The 17,912-nt window shown below is 51.5% G+C and overlaps 1 protein-coding gene across 1 annotated transcript in view; it reads right to left on the reverse strand.

The window, feature by feature from the left end:
- The window catches only part of TRIM71 (tripartite motif containing 71), a 64,121-nt gene that overhangs the window by 15,695 nt on the left and 30,514 nt on the right, over positions 1-17,912 (reverse strand). The window contains exon 2 of the mRNA XM_045856505.1: positions 2,942-3,109. Within this exon, the coding sequence (XP_045712461.1) occupies positions 2,942-3,109 (168 nt within the window). The remainder of the gene's footprint in view (positions 1-2,941; positions 3,110-17,912) is intronic.

Raw genomic sequence — 17,912 nt, forward strand, 5'->3', positions numbered from 1 at the left:
CCTGTGGGGTAGGTACAGCTCAAAACGTCAGTGGCTGTCATTCTGCCCACCGCCTAGCGACCACTGAAAAGGAGAGACCACTTGCATGTTCACATATAAATCTAAGAATCTTTTTATATCATCAAAAACATACCTCGTGCTATATGCTATCTGCTTTGCCCAATCTTTCCAGATCTACTTTAAACATGACGTGTGGATTTAACAGGGACCCCACCTGAAGCTCTCGACACAGTGCTCTCCTACAACACTGCAGACGCTCAGGTGAGCACCTGCTGAAAACAGGCAGGCGCTTCCCCACTCTCACTCAGTTTCTTGGACCTGGGTTCCTCCCTCCCTCCTTCCCTTAATTTCTAATACTTGCCCGAGGATACGTTTATTAATTTTAGAGGGAGAAGAAAAGAGGGGGAAGAGAGGGGATGAGAGACAGAAACAGACAGACAAAGAAAGGCAGAGAGAGAGAAACAGTCAGACAGACATTGATTGGCTGCCCCCTGCACGTGCCGCAGCCTGGGACTTAACCCACAATCGAGCTATGTGTCCTGACCAGGGACTGAACCTGCGACCTTTTGGCATATGGGATGATGCTCCAACCAACGGAGCCACCAGTCTAGGACAGGACAGAGCTCTCTTGTATGGGGGCAGGACAACCAGAGTTATGTGTCCAGGAAACTGAGTGAGAATGGAGCAAAAACACTTGTTCACACTAAAAACAAAATCACACCTGTCTTCAGACTTTGGGGACAGAGTTTTGTTTTGTTTTGTTTTGGCCACATGGGAACAAACTGGCTTTTCAGCAAAATGCTTTTTAAGCAAAATTCCAATAACTTGTCCTCAATCTTTACCTGGACTCCCCCTCCCAGCCTCCAAAGGTGTGAGCTGACATCACAGCGGCAACTCAGAGGAAAAAGGGGCTGTGTTTTCTACCAACATCCAGGAACTTCTTCGTTAACAGGTACGAAGAACCTGGACCCTACTTTCATAGAGGTCTTTGGGCAGGTTTGTAGGAATGGTCAATGTATTGACAATGTGGTAAGAACTTTAGACAAAAAACAGGTGTCCAATTATACCCCAAACCTCCGGATCGCTGGCTGAATGCACGCTTTAAAGAATTCTAACATGAGCCACGAAACAGTGCACCTGCCCCCAAATGCACATGCTCACACAAGCACTTCTGCGGCTGGTGTTCAGCAGGTGCACCTCGGTGTGGCCGAACAGACTGTCAATGTACTGAGCACCCCAACTCACCCCAAGAACCCAGCCGCCCAACCTGCCGCTTGGATCCTCCCCCACAAAATGCCCCGTGATCCAGTGTGTACACCAGTGCCAACTACAATAGTACCAACCAATATTTGATTTTCACTCCTATGTCCTTTTCACTACCCAAGCGGCAGGCTCTCAGCTACCACTGACTATGTTTGGAAAGTTGAGAGTGGCCGATGAAATCTGCTCTTCTCTCTCCTCCCCACAGAAAGCTCAAGTTTGTACTTTCCTGAGAGTTCGTCCTTTTACCCACGCGTCGCCCTCACCCCACGCGACAGAGGATGCCAGCAGAGCACAGAGTTTACCAGCAATTCTCTGGTTGTGTTTCAAGGACCCCCTGCGTGTTCTCAGTCTCCAAGGACAGAAAGGGGTTCTTCAGACAATACCACAATGGGGGGTTGGGGGGGAGAGAGAATTCAGACATTAGCTGCAGCAACAGAGTCACTAAAACAAAACAGAAGTAAAAGAACTATACACCAACCTATGCTGCCAAACGAGCTTTAACAGCAATCGAGAGACACTTTGAAGGCGTTAAGAATACGATAGAAGAAGCGACTCCAGAAATACAGGCTCTCAAACTTCCAATGTTATGACTTGCGTATCAGATAATCTGACACATTAGAAAGATTTCTTCGTTATCACGCACAGGAATGTGATAGCTGTGGAGAAATGTATTCAAATCTAAACCAGGAGTGTCCAACCTTCCAGAGTCTTTGGGCTACAGTGGAAGAAGATGACTGTCTTGGGCCACACATTAAATACATAAACACTAATGAAAACTGTTGAGAAAAAAAAAAAAGGTGCGAGTGGTTTAAGTAAATTTAAGGTTTTGTGTTGGGCCGCACTCATAGCCACCCTGGGCTGCATGCGGCCTGAGGGCCACAGGCTGAACACCCCTGAATCCCTAGACTAAAGCACATGGTCAGTCCTTTAACCATTTTCCTAAAAGATATTTTTTAAACAATTCACTTATTCAAATACTCTAGAATGCAAATAACAAGTTTCCTATTCAATCTTTTTCTGTTGCAGTAAAACCTTGTTACCTGGACCAGGAGAGAAGATTTAAAACCGACCCAGGCTCACAGAGCGACCTGACTATGTGAGAGAGCTTCCCTACGCTCCCAAGTTCCGTGGGCCCCTTCCTGACCCCAAGTGGATGGAGAGTCTGAATTACCAGGATGTGATTTTATCACCCAGAAAAAGAGTTTGAGGCTCTGAATCCTCAGAAGTTTCCCATGCTCACTTATTTCTCACCTATGAACAAACAAACAGACAAACAGACAGACAGACAAACGAACTCTGAATAGCAAAGGCCTCTGTCTGGAAAGCACTGAGCTCCCAGTCCTTCGGCAATCCACCTGGATGTGGAACAGACAGACGATGTGATAGGGGCCCTGGCTAGGTGTCTGGAACAAACCCAGTCTGGCCAGTAACTTTTTGGCCACATCCTCATTTGCACGCGAGGCTTCAAGGAGGTCTCCCCCCAGCCCCCAGGGGCCCAAGGATAGGTGCTGCATGGATATCACAGCAGCTCATCCGGGTCACACTTCTCCATGTCCCCCCTACCCCCCAATACTGGTGTCTGCTCAGTAATCTACACACGCCACCTGGAAGGGAGCGGGAAGGTTTTCTGGGTAAGGAAGAACAAGGGAAATAGGTGGAGGGTGGGGGAAGGACTGACCTGGATTGCCTGGCGGCCCTGCTGGGCGTCGGCTAGCAGCTGGATGGTGAGCGCCCGGGAGTCCTGCAGCGCCTCCTGGAGGTAGATGAAGCTGTGGCCGCCGTGCCGGCCCATGGTACACTCACGACAGATGGGTACTGAGCAAGTGTCACAGTACAGGTGCAGCACCTGGGGACCAAAGCCGGGACAGGCATTAATGAGAGATGCAGGACTGGGGGCAGGCAGGACAGCCACAGGGTGCTCTGGGTCCCAGACTCCCACCCACTCCATTCCCAGGGAAGGGGCTCAGCCCCGCTCCCTGAAGACAGGGAGCAGGGTAGTCATCTGGGAGCACAGCTTGCTCTTTTTCCCCACCCCCTGTCCCCCAAGTCAGAGAACAGACAACCCATCTAACTGAAGCACTGCAAAGGCGTTAACACTTCCCCGTATCTTAGATGAATCACCCAGAGAAGCTCTAAGATTATGTTATTACTGAGATGCGTGGCCCAAATGAAACAATACACCAGAAAATTCCTCTCGCCACCCCAGCCTCTGGGCATGGGAAGCAAGGTTAGGGGCCAGTATTCATCAGCCTCACACCACAGGTTTTCGCTCCCCCACTCCCATCAAGGAGATTAGCTCAACACGCAAAGTGTGGAAGTGTGGTCCTCTAGGCACTCGAGCAAGCTAAGGGCAAAAGCCAGTGGTAAGGTCAGCCAGCTTCTTGTCTTTCTTCTTCCAGCCAAGTTGTTCCAAGGAGCTGACCCTGGGAGGCGGCCCATGCTGAGAAAACCGCTTTAACTGCTTTCTGCGATGTTCTCTATTTCCCTGGGGCCCAGCACGCGGGGAGGGCGGGAGAGGAGGGTTGGCACCACCTCCACCTGCTGATAAATGAGGAGCTCTCAAGAGCGACAGCTCCTTGGCACAGAAACTGGGCCAGGCTTGTATCCCTCCACAGAGCAGGGCACTTAGCGCCACTCTGTGTAAATGTTTGCTGGACTGCTTTCAAGAGCAGAGCTTAAATGTGCCTCTGGTACACCTGGGTGTGAGGGAGAGCCAGCCAGCACGCAACAGGAGGCAGGGAAGAGGTGTCCAAGAGGAACTCTCCCACATACAGGACGCTCCTACTCCCCACACGAAGACAAGAGGCTGTGAGCTGTTTAAGGCTGCAGAGCTAGCAAGGGCTAGGCCAGAGCAAGAAGGCCAACTTGAGACTTTTTTTTTAAGTTTTTATTTATGTATTTATTTTTAGAGGGAAGGGAAGGGAAGAAGAGAAATATCAACGTGTGGCTGCTTCTCATGTGTCCCTCACTGGGGACCTGGCGGGCAACCTAGGCATGCGCTCTGACTGGGAATCAAACCGGCAACCCTTTGGTTTGCAGGCCCAAGCTCAATCAATCCACTGAGCCACACCAGCCAGGGCAAACCTGAGACTTTGCTTCCGCACAGGCCTGGTACCAGCTACCTCATGCAGGGCCCACAGCACCTCGCTAGGTACACCCTGGAGGTCCAAGACGTGAAACAGTACAAGAGCTCATCCCAGCTGAGAGGCAGGCAGAGATGGGGCTGGGGTGGCCCCAAGGGCCAGAAGTTCCCATAAGGCTGAAAGTCTCACACAGTAACAGCCCTGAGGCCAACAGTGAGAAGGCCATTTCTCTCCTTTCCGGGGTTATGTTATTAACCCACCCACGTCTTGGTGTGTGTGTGGCGCAGAGGCACGCACTAGGGAACAGCCTCTCAAACGGCTCAGTCCGGTACGCAGGCAGGCCTGCCCCGCTCCGGGCTAACGGAGCGATACCAGGGAGGCCTGTAACCCAGTATGGGAGGCTAGGCTGCCTCTCCAAGAACGCTGGATTCCGATACAGGAAAAGATTTGGGAGACTTTGTTCCTACTTTTAAGAAGGGGCTCCGACACGGCAGGTTTTATGGACTCAGTTTTACAGGAGGGGGGAAACGCAGTCAGGGCCGTGGCCTTGCCACCCTTTTTTGTGGCTCATGCAATCCTTTTCTCCGGGAGCCAGGGGGGACTGCAACCAAGGGCTGGCAATCTGCCCTCTTCCAGACCGATCCCTTTCAATAGCAGGGCCACCAGGTAGAGATGAGCTCATCTCTCTGATCTGATAAACCTAAAATTTCTCAAGTGTGGGGGTAATTCCCGGACAGTCTTTTTTTTTTTTTTTAATGATGTGATGCTAAAGCAATTCGCCCACAGGTTCCAACCACATTCCTTTCCTTTGCTCCCTCCATTTGTCAAGGGAATAAAGGGATCACCCTGATGCTAATGGCTGGTGTGAAAACCTTCCACCAGAAGGTTCCTTTTAAATTAGAATGAAGCATGCCTCAGAACCTCCTGTCTCCCGGCCCCTCCTGCCAAACAGTGAAGCAATCTTCTCTGTCTCCTCTCAGGACTAACGCCTTGTTGGGACAGCTGTGTGCCAGAGACACCCCGCTGTGCTGTGTCTTTGGGCAACTGGCTCATCTGCACAGGCAGTGAGTGAGTGGCCAAGTACCTTAGGCTGTTCACCTGAGGCTGGCACTACCTGGTCATGGGACCACCTACCGAGCAGTCTGCCGAGGTGCCTCGGGAGATCCATTCTCTACCTGTGACATCCCAGGAACCCTGTTTCTGGGGTCTCGACCCCAGAAAGAAGCACCCCTGGCAGCCGGCCTCTCACAGGTGCAGCCTTGGGGTCCAGACCCTCTACAATGGGCAGTCCCCGCCTGGCATCTTTCCCCATGGGACCGAACCAGCTCTAGGGGCCCGAGATCACACTGCGAGTGCAAAAGTGCAGGTCCAGGTGGCGCTGGGGCTGGGCCTGGGTCACACCCAGCTAGTCGATCATAAAATGCTATGGGTGAGTAAAAGCACAGCATCGTGGCGCTAGTAATCGATAAACCACTGATTTCTTTTTTTTTGGGGGGGGGGGAGAACATATTGTCCAAATACGGAAAATGTGATCAATTTTATAAACTTTCTAGCAGAAAGCTGGTGTAGAACTTTTAACCCATTCACAAGCTCGGCGCCTAAGATCGGAAACCCACCATCTCAGGGTCTGTGGAACACGACCAACAGGTAAGGGTGTGCACGGGAACACCCCTCGGGACCGGCTGCAAGATTATTTTTACAGAATGAGCTGGAACCCACGTCTTCCGAAGAAAGGGCTGTGTGGAGGGTCCAAGGCCAGAAATGTAGCAGAGGCCATGAACTATGGCTCCAGGAAGGGGGTGGGGGGAGAGGCGCAGGGCTCTGGTGGGAGGAATTCCAGGGCCTGGGGCTGCCTGTTTGGGGCTTCCCAGGCAGATGCACGCACCAGTCCCCACCCCCACCGCCCCCGCCCCTGCCTGGCGACAATCTGGCTGCCCCAGCTGAATGGAGCAGGCTCAACCTCTGACCTCGTGAGAGACCACCCTCTTCCCTGCCCCCAGCTTCCAGGAGGCCCCACCCACTGCCTTCCTCTCCCAAAATTTCTAAAATACCAAGCGGGAGACAAAGACCTAGGAATGCGGGCCCAGCGGGAGAGGAAGGGGGAGGTTTAGAGAAAAAATAAATAAATAAAAATACCAAGTAGGTAGAGGTTTTCCTTATAGCCAGGGCTTAAACCAAGTGCTTTGTTAACGAAGATGACTGCGTGCTGTGCGCGCACACGCTTTCTGGAAATCTACTTTTTAGACTACCTGGGATCCCACAAGGAATTCAAATACACACCACCCACGTGCGTAAGAACGAGCTTCTCGCTTTAAACACAAGTGCTCACGTCGGTGGAAAAAAAAAAAAGGCAGGCTCACAGGACGGAGGGGGCCTCTCATCATCAAAATACCAACTGAAACACAATCTATTAACTGCTGTACACTTAGTTTTGAGATGCTTCCCCGCCCCCCCCCCCCCAGGGCTCTTAGGAATGACCGGGGACATCTGGCTTCCCACAAACTCCAGGCTCAGACGGAAGGAGGCGTCCACCCATCCAAAAGGGCTTGGCTTCTTAGCTCCCCGCTGTAGAGATGAAGTGAGGGATGACTGGTGACAACCAGGAGCCTTATCAGTGTGTGCCACTACGCAGGCTCTCGTATTTAAAAGTGGTGAGCCAAGTTCAAGGAGTCAAGCCCAGCCAAGAAACTAAGTCTATTCAATAACACAAAAACCAAGCTTCACTGGACTCATGGAAAATACACTGAATATGAAGTCCAAACCCGAGGCGGGGGCTCCCACCTTACACCCCTGGCCACGTGCTGCTGCTACCTAGAGCCGGGGCCCCAGGAGGAGGGAGGGAGAGAAACCGGACCCTTGTTCGAGCACAGCCGCCACCAGCCACCAGCCACCAGCCACCAGCCACCAGCCACCAGCTCAAACACAGCAGAGCTGGACCAAGGACAAGTTTTTTTTTTGTTTGGGTGGGGGTTTTTTGTTTGTTTGTTTGTTTGTTTGTTGTTGTTGTTTGGTGGAGAAGGGGAGTATCTGAAAAAATGAATAGATAGGGAACATACATGTGTTTGTAATGCAAAAAGATACACAGGTGCCAACACTCTGAACTCTCTCCCGACGTACACAATCATCCAAAAATATGCTCGAGTCTACGCGTGTCGACTTTTTTTAGAGGCAAATACCCGCACATCATACTTGGCCGTTTTCCCTTAACTGTATCAACTTGGGAGAATATTCTGAGTCGAGAGGCCTGCTATGAACCACCGCATACTGTGCTGCTTGTAGATGTACCACAACTTATGTAATTAATTAGAATCCATGGACAGAAGCAGTCCTGATTTTCCAAAAATCATAAGCAACGCCACAGTGATTACTCTTGTTCTTTATATAACGCCAACATTTCCAACTTGGTACTGTGTTCAATTGTTCTGTTACTGGATGTGTCGGGGGAAACGTGGACAGTAAGTGTTAAGTGTGGGCAGTAAGGATTCTCTGGTTTAACAACTCGACCTCCGACCATGTGAACCCGGGTTGGTAAGTGCCTGCTTCTGCTCCCAAAAGAACACAAAGCCAGCAAGGGGACACCAGGTGACAAGGCTGGGGGACGGGGGGGTGTGCAGGCTACTGTGGACGCTGAGAGACTGGAAAAGGGCCGAGAAGAGGAGGAGCTGCTAGAAAGCACGTCTTGTGTGCTGCGTCCTCAGTAATGGGTGCTGTGGACTATCCCAAACATGGGGGTCGGGGCGGGGCGGGGAGGGGGGTGCTAGTTGGGGGTCACCGGCGGACAGTGGGTGCAAGGGGTCTCAGACAATGCACAGGAAGAAGGGTGTTAAGGATCCCCCCATGCAAACCCACAGTCCCTTTTTCTGTAATTCCAAAACCCACCTGGCTCTGGTAATCCTAAATTTTTACTTAAGTTATCTGACAGCGAAACTGGAACTGGCATGGCAATGATTTATGGTTCTTACCACTGAGTGTGAGTTTTCACGTATTTACTGAAGAAACACTGATACTCACTGTTTTGTGACGTTGTTACTAGCAGAGAGGCATGCACAGTGTTAACTTCTTCTAAAATCAGAAACTTTGAGGCACATCTGATCCCAAGGGTTAGGTAGATAGAAGACCTGGACAAACATCATATACTACCTGCCTGGCCATCCAGCTGAATAAAATTCATGACCAGCTCTCTTAGCAGGCAACAGCGTCAACAGTACCCGGAGCAGAGGTGCGGGTGGTGCACCGAGCACAGCCGGCTCAACTCCAGACCACACTTCTAGGCCTCACGGGCAAACTCGGAAAAGGCTCGAACACAGAGAGGGCGGCCCTTTGCTCTAACAGCTTCATGCTCAGTGAGGCTGTTGGTGCCAAGTTTGATGACCATGAAATGTCACGTGCTGTTCGCTTGGGCAAGCTCCTTCTTCCCAGCACCTGTCGCCCTGCTTCTGGGACAAGGTCCCAACGCCCCAGACCTGGGCACACGAGGGTCCCCCATGTTAGAGTCTAGCAACCCCACCAAGGACCCTCCCTGTAGAACATCACAGCCTGTCCCCCCGACCCAGCACATGGCTTTTATTATTAACGTATGCAAAAACAGAAAGATTGCCTTCTTAAAGCTAAGACCAAAGAAAAAGGAACAGATAATTAGGTAAGTTGTCTCCCTAGTTGAATGGCGGAATTTGGCTGAGCTTAGCTGCAGATTTGGTAAAATGAGAAATGACCCAATTTTGGGCTCAGAGAACTGTCAGAATTATTCAAATGCAGGGGACCGCGTTCATCCTGGAAGAAAAGCATTTCCCCTCCAGGGCCAACCTGAAGACAAAATCCAGACAACAAGGGCACCCTGAGCAGCACAGCGCACACGCCTTCCACCAGCTTTGCCAGAGTCACGGACAAACTAGTTTCCCCATGTTTCCTACCACACGGCCCCTCCCTGATGCTGAGGGCACACACAGCAGTCCTTCTGCCTGACGCAAGGAAGGGCCTCCCGGCCCTGGCCGGGTAACCCAGTTGGTTTGAGTGAGGTCCCCATAAGCTGAGGTTTTCCCTTCATCCCCGCGTGTTCTTCCATGGTCAGGGGCTCCTACAAGAATCAGCCAATGAATGCATAGATGGGTGAAGCAACAAATTGATGTTTCTCTTTAAAAAAAAATCAATACCTGGCTGGTGTAGCTCAGTGGATTGAGCGCAGGCCTGTGAACCAAAGCATCGCCAGTTTGATTCCCAGTCAGGGCACATGCCTGGGTTACGGGCCAGATCCCCAGTGTGGGATGTGCCAGAGGCAACCATACGGGATGTTTCACTCCCTCTCTTCCTCCCTCCATTCCCCATCTCTCTAAAAATAAATAAATAAAGTCTTTTTTTTTTTTTAAATTAAGAAATTTTTAAAGATTGTATAAGGGGAGGCGTGTTGCTTTAGGATGCAACAATACCAGTGTAACCCACGCATGTGTTTCCCTGGCATCCTGACCCTACTCAGGTTGCTGCAGTTAGTTTAACAGCTCAGGGAAAACCGTCCAGGTGAGCTAAAAGAGCAGAGGCCGAAGTGGGGAGGGTCCCGGGGGACTTAGGTGGAAAAACTCATGGGCAAAAGACAGCACATCCCACATCCAGCTATTGTTAGCATTTCTCAGAGCCCTTGTGAAATCACAAGAACATCTGATCTTTAAAAGTATGAACGTGACGTCATAAAATAGCCAGTATGCGACAATACACACGCAACTCCGCAGCCGTGGGTCAGGTTCATTCCGTTTTGCGGGCACCAAGGCCTTGCTGGGCCCGCATCTGCCTCCTCCGCCCGCCTGTCACGGCCTCAGACAAACCGACATGTTCCCCGTCCCAGCGCTCAGCACCTGCCTCTTGGAACCCAACCTGTAACCCGCTTCATCACCCCACTCTGGTCTGATTCTGACCTCCAGGCTGGAGCCTGCTTCCTTGGCCCCACCACCACGCACGCAGCCTGAATGAAGCACATTCAGGGCCAGCCATGCCCACCAAGGCCAGCAGCGTGCTGCCCACAATGTGGAGTCTCTCTCCCACTTCTTGAAGGCTCTGACACGGGCCCACTGTGGCAGATGACACATGCGCTTGGGTTTCTTGCAACAGATCCAGGCTATAAGGACATTAAGGGACACCCGAAACACACCAGGCTTGTGTTTTGGATTACCACCTAACCAAACATACACTTTCACAGACAGAGCCATTTACTTCAAATAAAACTTGGGTGTTCAAAAATTCTTCCCGTTCAGAAATAGAAACTTCCACATCAGAGAAACAGAGTGTGGTATATACCCTAACAGGCTATTTTTTCAGCAACGAAAATGAATTAGTGATATGTCGTTGAGATTTACTGATATGACTGCACCGATGACATGTGCTTGGTAGAAAAAGCCAGAATCAAAAAAGAACACCCGGCCTGATTCCATGTGTATGAAGGCAAAAACTAATCAAAGGTGAAAAAAAAAAATCAGAAGTTAGGGAACTGTTCTGGGGTGATAGAAATGTTCTAATATCTTGATGGAGACACAGGTGTATATAAAACTGTCAAAACTCAAAATGCATATTTACAATGTTTATTTTCTGTACATTATACCTTTAAAAAGTGAGGGGGAAGCCCTCCTAGCAATAACCTCGGGGTGCTGGTTGGGGTGAAGCGTGCAGCCCGGCCTCGGCATGGCCCTCTTCCTCGCTGAGGCCCCAATAAATACTCGCTGAGCCCGTAAATGAGTTTACTCCGATGGCCCCACGTAATTTACTTTGAATAGGTCGGCGACCATTCTTCCCACAATGTTCCCATTAGGTATGATTTCTCCTTTGCCCTCCACTATAAATATTATCTTAAGTTCTAGCTCACAAGAGACAAGCCTTGGCCTAATTCCCTGGAGGTTTTGGGGAGGGAAAAAAAAATTAAAGCCCCGAGCCCGATTTACAGCACCGCAGGCGGCCGGCGCTCATACAAAGCCGTATGAAATCGTTAGTGCCCCAGCTGCCGCCCCTGCATGCATCTGACCTCTGATGTACTAATGAGTGGCCCAAGCAGCTTCCAGCAGCAAATAAAATCGAGATTTGTTCCAACACGAGATCACCGTCCACGTAAATTATAGATGTTTAAATGAGACCCGAGAAGATAGATTTTTGACACAAACAGTTTTTTCTGTTGCCTCTGCGGTCTCGAGAGCAGCGAGCGAGGCAGTTTCCAAGTGTGTGTTCTGGACAAGAACAGTCGGCCGTGCTTGGAGGCTGCCTTTTTTTTTTTAATGGCGAGGCTCTGTAGGTGGCCGTGTAACTCAGTCCTCACTCACCTCTTAAACAGTGGGCGACATTGTGCACCTGAAACCTTTTCACTTCCTAAAGTCGCAAAGGGGTTTCAGTTGCCTGTGTGGCAGAGGTCACATGGACAGGTGGATTTAAAGCAAGGAAAGGCCTTCATCACGGGGGGGAGCGGGGGGGACTATCTCAAGAAGGAAGCAAAAATAAAGACACAGATAGGAATACCATTCGCAACAAAAAAAAAGGTTTTAAAACATTTCTAGGCATATTTTCTCCCTCCAACTTAACACAATAAATGTTTGCCCCTTTTTCTCCCCATTCCAGCAAGTTCTACGACGGAGCAGCTGAACTCCTGCTAGTCAGCTGCCCTCTGCCTTGGACAGAAGGCTCCAATCCAACCCCGGCCTTCCCGGTGGCCCAGGTGGCCCAGGTTTACATGCTCTGTCACATCCGCTGACAATTTTAAGAGCAGGTTACCTTACCAGGCACTGCCTGCAAATCAATAGGTTAACCAAGTATTTACTGCTGGAGAAATCTTGTTTTAATCCGGAGTTGTCCGTGGGCGGGACTTGTTTAAATTGGGGAGGGGACCAATCACGGAGCAGGCAGCAGGCCTCTGGGAATTCTCAACGCCACTCAGTGCCACTCAGTGCCCCAGCCTCGGAGGGGCTGAGGCGAGGACGGTGTGTGTCTGCAGGGTGGGGGGTTTGTGGCCGAGCCCCCGGCCTCGGCCCTCTCCGCAGCACTCCTCCACATGGCCCCGTGGAAGAGAGCACGCAGGACAGAGGGCAGGCGCACTCCTACAGCACCTCCTTTTCCCCAGGAATCGCCAGGGCCCTTCTCAAGGGCCTCTCCTGTGGGTAAAAGGCAAACGGAGCAAGAGCCGAGGGGGCTCAAACCGAATCTCTCGTGCAACAGCTGGGGGCCAATCTCTTTTGAAACCCTTGAAAAAGGTTTAAGACGGCGGTTAAACGTAGCCGAACGTGAGGCAATTAATTAATTTAAACCACACCTACACACGCCCTCCATGCTCCCCTCCACTCCAACAATAGGAAACCTAATTCCAAAGACACCCCGGCAAAGGCCAAAGGGACACCACGGGCCAGAATCACAGACTAGGAGACCAGGTTTAAATTTAGAGTCACCTGTCACCCTCACTGGGAGTCACCAGAGGACTGGGAGCCCCGGGACTGTTCCATGACCCAAGGTGGTTTACAGGGTGGGTCTTACTGCTCCCTCACCTGCCCCCGGGGGGGGGGGGGCGGGATGCAAATTGTAGAGAGGTCCTGGAGGTCAGGCCCAGGTAGGGTGGGGATAACAGTGCGGGAAAGACACTAACACTAAGCAAGACATCCTTCTCAGATTTAGGCACAATTAAAACTTAAAGGCCCTTGTAAAGAAGGGTGTGGGAACCAGAAACCAAACTCAACAAAGGGTGGGACATGGAGCCTAGGCAAACCAGGAGAAACTGGTCCAGCAGAGAAAAGAACTGGGTGGCAGAAAAGCTGCATTCCGATCTTAAGGGATGTGACCTGGGGAGGAAGGGCCCAACCTGCGCTGGAATCACAGGGGACAGACCGGGATAAACCCACCCGCGGCAGAGGATCAATTCAGCTGCCAAACCAGACAATCAGGAATTGCAGAGGGGCCCGGCTGAAGCCAGAAGCGAAGCCCTCGTCCCTGGGAGCTCACCCATCCCTCTTCCCACAAGTGCGCGCAGCTCTTAACAGCTGTGCTCTTAAAGAAGCACTAATTACAGCCGGATCTGGCAGGGAGTCAGGGAAGCCCCACACCCAGGCCACCAGGGTTTCAGGCAGAAAAATGCCAACCAACTAGTAACAAGATACAATCTTGGGGGAAAAAAAGGCCCACGCTGGGGGAGAATGGAGGCAAACCATTGGAGGCAAACTCCTCCTGAAGAAGCCGGAGTTCCCAGGACCATTCATCATTCGTTGCCCACCCCCACCCCCACCGCAATTAAGAAAACGACGGTAATGAGAAATATAATAATTCCAAGTCCTAGATACGGAGCTTTCTCAGGAATCCCCCCCCCCTCATTCCAACAAACGAAGCTTGTGAACGTGAGGCATCTCTGCAAACTGTACCTGCGTGCTGGCCTCAGCAGGTAATGGAATCAGGAATCGCACCCCCCACCCCCAATCTTCTATAGCAAGGGTCCCCAGCCTTTTTGGTACCAGGGACTTGTTTCTGGGAAAACCCTAGGGGTGAGGGTGGTTTCGGGGTGATTCGAGCTCACTTCCTGCTGTGTGACCAGTTCCTAACAGGCCTGGACCAGTTACCAGTCGGTGGCCCAGAAGTTGGGGACCCTGGTTCTATAGAACTTCATCACCACCCAAGCAGATACTCAAGGATAAACTTAAAAAGATGAGGAAAGCCAGACCTGATAGGGTAGGGGGAAAAAAAGGTAGGATTTCAGTCATGAAGACTGTTTCAGGAAGAAAAGAAAGGAAATCAGGTCTCCGCTTGGGTCCTAAAATTTCTAACCGGCTTCATCTGGCCCTGTGTTGATTTTTTTTTTTAACTCACCCCTACTTTGGCTAGCACCTACACTAGATAAAGAGGAGATACAAGGCAGGCGAAATCCAAATATTTGGTGTGTTTTGAAGTTCTCACCCCATGAGGCCTTTTCTTAGTCCTCCTGCAACACTGATCTCACCGCACCTAAAACTCAAAGGGCCTTCCCCCCAAGAGGCCCTGGCCTGGGACTCAGGCTGGCCTGTCCACTTTCTGGTCTGCTGTGGGGAGCCCCCCACCCCACCATTTCCCTCCTGGGAGGTCAATTTCATGTTGTAGCGTCCGCTCTCCCCCTCAGCCTGCACTCCGGTCGGTCGTGCAGTGGCCCGTCCAAGGCCACAGTCTCCTCATCAAGTGTGCTATGTTTGCCGCTCTTTCTCTTTTTTACTGTTTACACTGGATTTAAGGCTCTGAGCTAAGGGCCTTGGGAGATTAAAAAACAACTCGAGAAGTGTCCAGTCTTGGTTGGTTCATCCGGGGAGGTCCAGTCTGCTCACGTTGTCCAGGTGTAATTATTGACAGCACCCTCTCTCACCCTCAGAAATGGCAGCTGGGAAACCTGCTGCAGAGGGTCACTGAGACAAATGAGGAGTTTACCAAAATACGCAAGAGCAAATAGGAAAATCTGCCATCCAGAAAATGACGCACCTCACACGGCTTACGGTGGTCACCAAGGCCAGGGGGGGCGGGGGCGGGGGCAGGTAAATCAAAAGTGACTTCTACCCTGGCTGGTGTAGCTCAGTGGATTGAGCACGGGCTACGAACCAAAGCATCACAGGTTCGATTCCCAGTCAGGACACATGCCTGGGTTGCAGGCCATGGCCCCAAGCAACCGCACATTGATGTTTCTTTCTTTCTCCCTCCCTTCCCTCTCTAAAAATAAATAAATAAAATCTTTAAAAAAAAAAGTGACTTCTAAAAATGGAACAAAAGGAGGACCAAGGGAGAAGACTCACAAACCCCATTAAAACAAACAACTGGAGCGAAGGGAGCAGCACACCGCTCTCGGGCCCAGGTGCAGGGGGAGGGCGTGGGGCAGACTGGACGGAACCACAGGAGTGAGGAATGGGGAAAAGCAAGCTTCTGAGCAGGGGCTTACGGCAGCTGGGTGACCTTGAGGGGACAGAGGTTACAGTGCCTGTTCCACTACTCAGCTAGACGTGCAGAGACCAGAGCACACAACCCGGGGCCATCTTCTGTCGAGGAGCCAGGGTGGAAACACCCGTGTTCAAACCATTGAAGTGGCACCCTTCCCTCCCCGGCTCGTTGGGGTGACTTGGCTACTGAGCTCTGTTTCTGCTCATAAAACAGGGATACCACACTTCATCTCACGGACGGATGGTGGTGAAGAGTTGTTCTGCAGATAAACTGCGGGAAACCCAAATGCTGACCATCTGTAACAGAAAGTCGAGGGATGGGGCACTGCCCGAGGGTTCAAGCACAAGGTGAGTAGCAGGGCAAGTGGGACTCCAGGCCCGAGTTTGCAGGATGGATGCAAGGTGGGGGGACCGGGGGTGTCTGAAGATGGCCGATTCCAGTGGCTTCTAGGCCACTGTTCTCCAGGGCTATTACTTTAGTAGCCCGCTGCAAAGAATGCTGTGACAGTCCATGAACACGAGTGGAAAAGGTGTCCTGGGTAACAACCTCTGACCTGTACCTGTCTCCTACTTGCCTCTGCCCCTCCAACTCACGACTGGTTAGATCAGCCTCTTTTAGCTTCCACCAGTAAATGTCATTATGTCTTTAACACGATTTCCCAAGATGCGTATTTCCTCACTGCACCATGCCTGCCCCAGGCCCTTGCCTGCAAAGAGTGCAGCAGGACGGATGGCTGAGTAAGGCCAGCAATTTCAGGAGTGGGGGAAGAAACCAGGAAGCACTGGGCCCGAGGTGTGCAAGTCATACATAGGAATGGGAGGAGGGAGGAAAGTTCCAGACGCAGCGTGGCTCAGGTGGGGCAGCCCTGACACTTGGGGTCCCTGCCCTGCCCAGGATGTGTCCCCGGGAGCTCACCGCTCTCTCCCTCAAGTCAGAGCCCCTGCTGTGTTCGCCCAGCCACCAACCCTGAACCTTTTTATTCTGGGACAAGACAGTCTTTCTTCTCTCAGACATTCCTAGGCACGCCACCGCTTTCCAGACCACCAGCAGGCTCAGGACTTGTTTCCCGGGGCCTTCCTGCTTCTCCGTCACTGCCCTTCAGGTCTCTTGCCCATGCAGATGCAGAAAGCACCTCTGACAAAGGCAGAGACAGATCACAGCACTCCCCTCCTCACATCACAGCCCGCGGCGGGGGGGGGCGCTCCCCATCAGGAGGCCACTCAGCCCGCTGTCCAGTTAACACGAGCTAAACTTGCTGACTGTATTCTCCCCCACATGCAACATACATGCACCCTCCCCCCCTCACTGCATTCAAAACGCTTCCCCCAACCACTAAACTGGTGGTTCGGTCCTGGGTCCATCCCCTTATCCCGGGAGTCTTCTTCTTCGGGGCACTTTCCACCACCTGCAAGTGCATCATCTATTGGCTCGTTCACGGCCAGTCTCCGCACTAGAATCAGAGCACAGCCAAGGCTAGGGATCTCCGTCTTGTTCATCACTTCATTCCCAGCCCCTGAAAGTGTCTGGAACATGGAGGCTCAATAAATATGGGGATAGCTACTTTAGGTGGCGGTGAGCATCGTACCCCACCAGAATAAGAATTGTGGCTTAGAAAAGTCCCACAGCTCTACCAGCCGTTCTACAGCAAGTCTGCAAGAGCCACGACTTGGGAAGTCCTGGCTACTACCTCTTTCCCTGTGTTTAGCAATCTGCCTGATGAAAACACCCGCCCACTCCAACCCCAAAATCCAAAGCTTAAAAACAAAAAACAGGGCAAGTGGAAGAAGACAGGGCAGGAGGCATGATAGAAAATTGTGTTCCACAGTTTGCAGTTCTAAAATGGTGGTTAGGTTGTGTGAGGGAAATCCAATTCCCACCACTGGGAGGTAGTATCTGGGTAAGTTTATGAACAGTTCCTGGAAAAGCCATTTGTGGTCAACTGCACATTTCTTGCTATTCCTCATCAAAATGTCCACTACCCCTCCCCTTGAATGGATTGGTTTTGCAATTTGCCTTTGCCCAGCCAGATGTGGTGCAAAGCCATGTTCTCAACCTTCCGCAGCGCAGCTGACGCTGTCCGTGTGCTGGAACCCAGGCCACAGGGAGAAGAACCTGGGCACTCTGGTGGACGGCCCCGCCGGACTGCCAGCCAGGTGGGCAAGCCACTTGGGACCTTCTAGCTCAGCTGGCCTTCCGCCTCCAATAACAAATAGGACAGGAGACTCTGGGCTGAGTCTGCCTACAGAACCATGAGAAACACACTTCTATTTTAAAAAGATAAAACACTTCTCCACCGAGTAGGAGCTGAGGGCTACGTTTTCCTCAGCCAGATAATGCTGAATAGTCCTTTCCTCCTTGAGCAAGGCCCAGGATATACAAACAAGGGTTCCCTTCCTTCTTAGCTCTGCCCATGGCCGAGTCCATCGACACTGATTCCCGGACTCCGTTCCAAAGGCTCGGTCAGGCAGGCAGCAGCCTCGGGGGTTGAGCCACAGGAAAATTCAGATTCCCAAACCCCAAGGGCTGGTGTTAAGCTCTCAGAGTCCCACAAGTCTGCGAAGTGTGTCTAGAAGCATCTTCCCACGTCTGAGATAGTGATCTACCAACCTGATGGTCCTCCAGAAGTAACTACCCATGGAATGCGGTGGAAAACATAGCCATTAAATGGGAAAG

The sequence above is a fragment of the Phyllostomus hastatus genome, unplaced genomic scaffold (assembly GCF_019186645.2).
Source record: "Phyllostomus hastatus isolate PE091 unplaced genomic scaffold, TTU_PhHast_1.1 phas_scaffold_129, whole genome shotgun sequence".
Taxonomy (NCBI): Eukaryota; Metazoa; Chordata; class Mammalia; order Chiroptera; family Phyllostomidae; genus Phyllostomus; species Phyllostomus hastatus.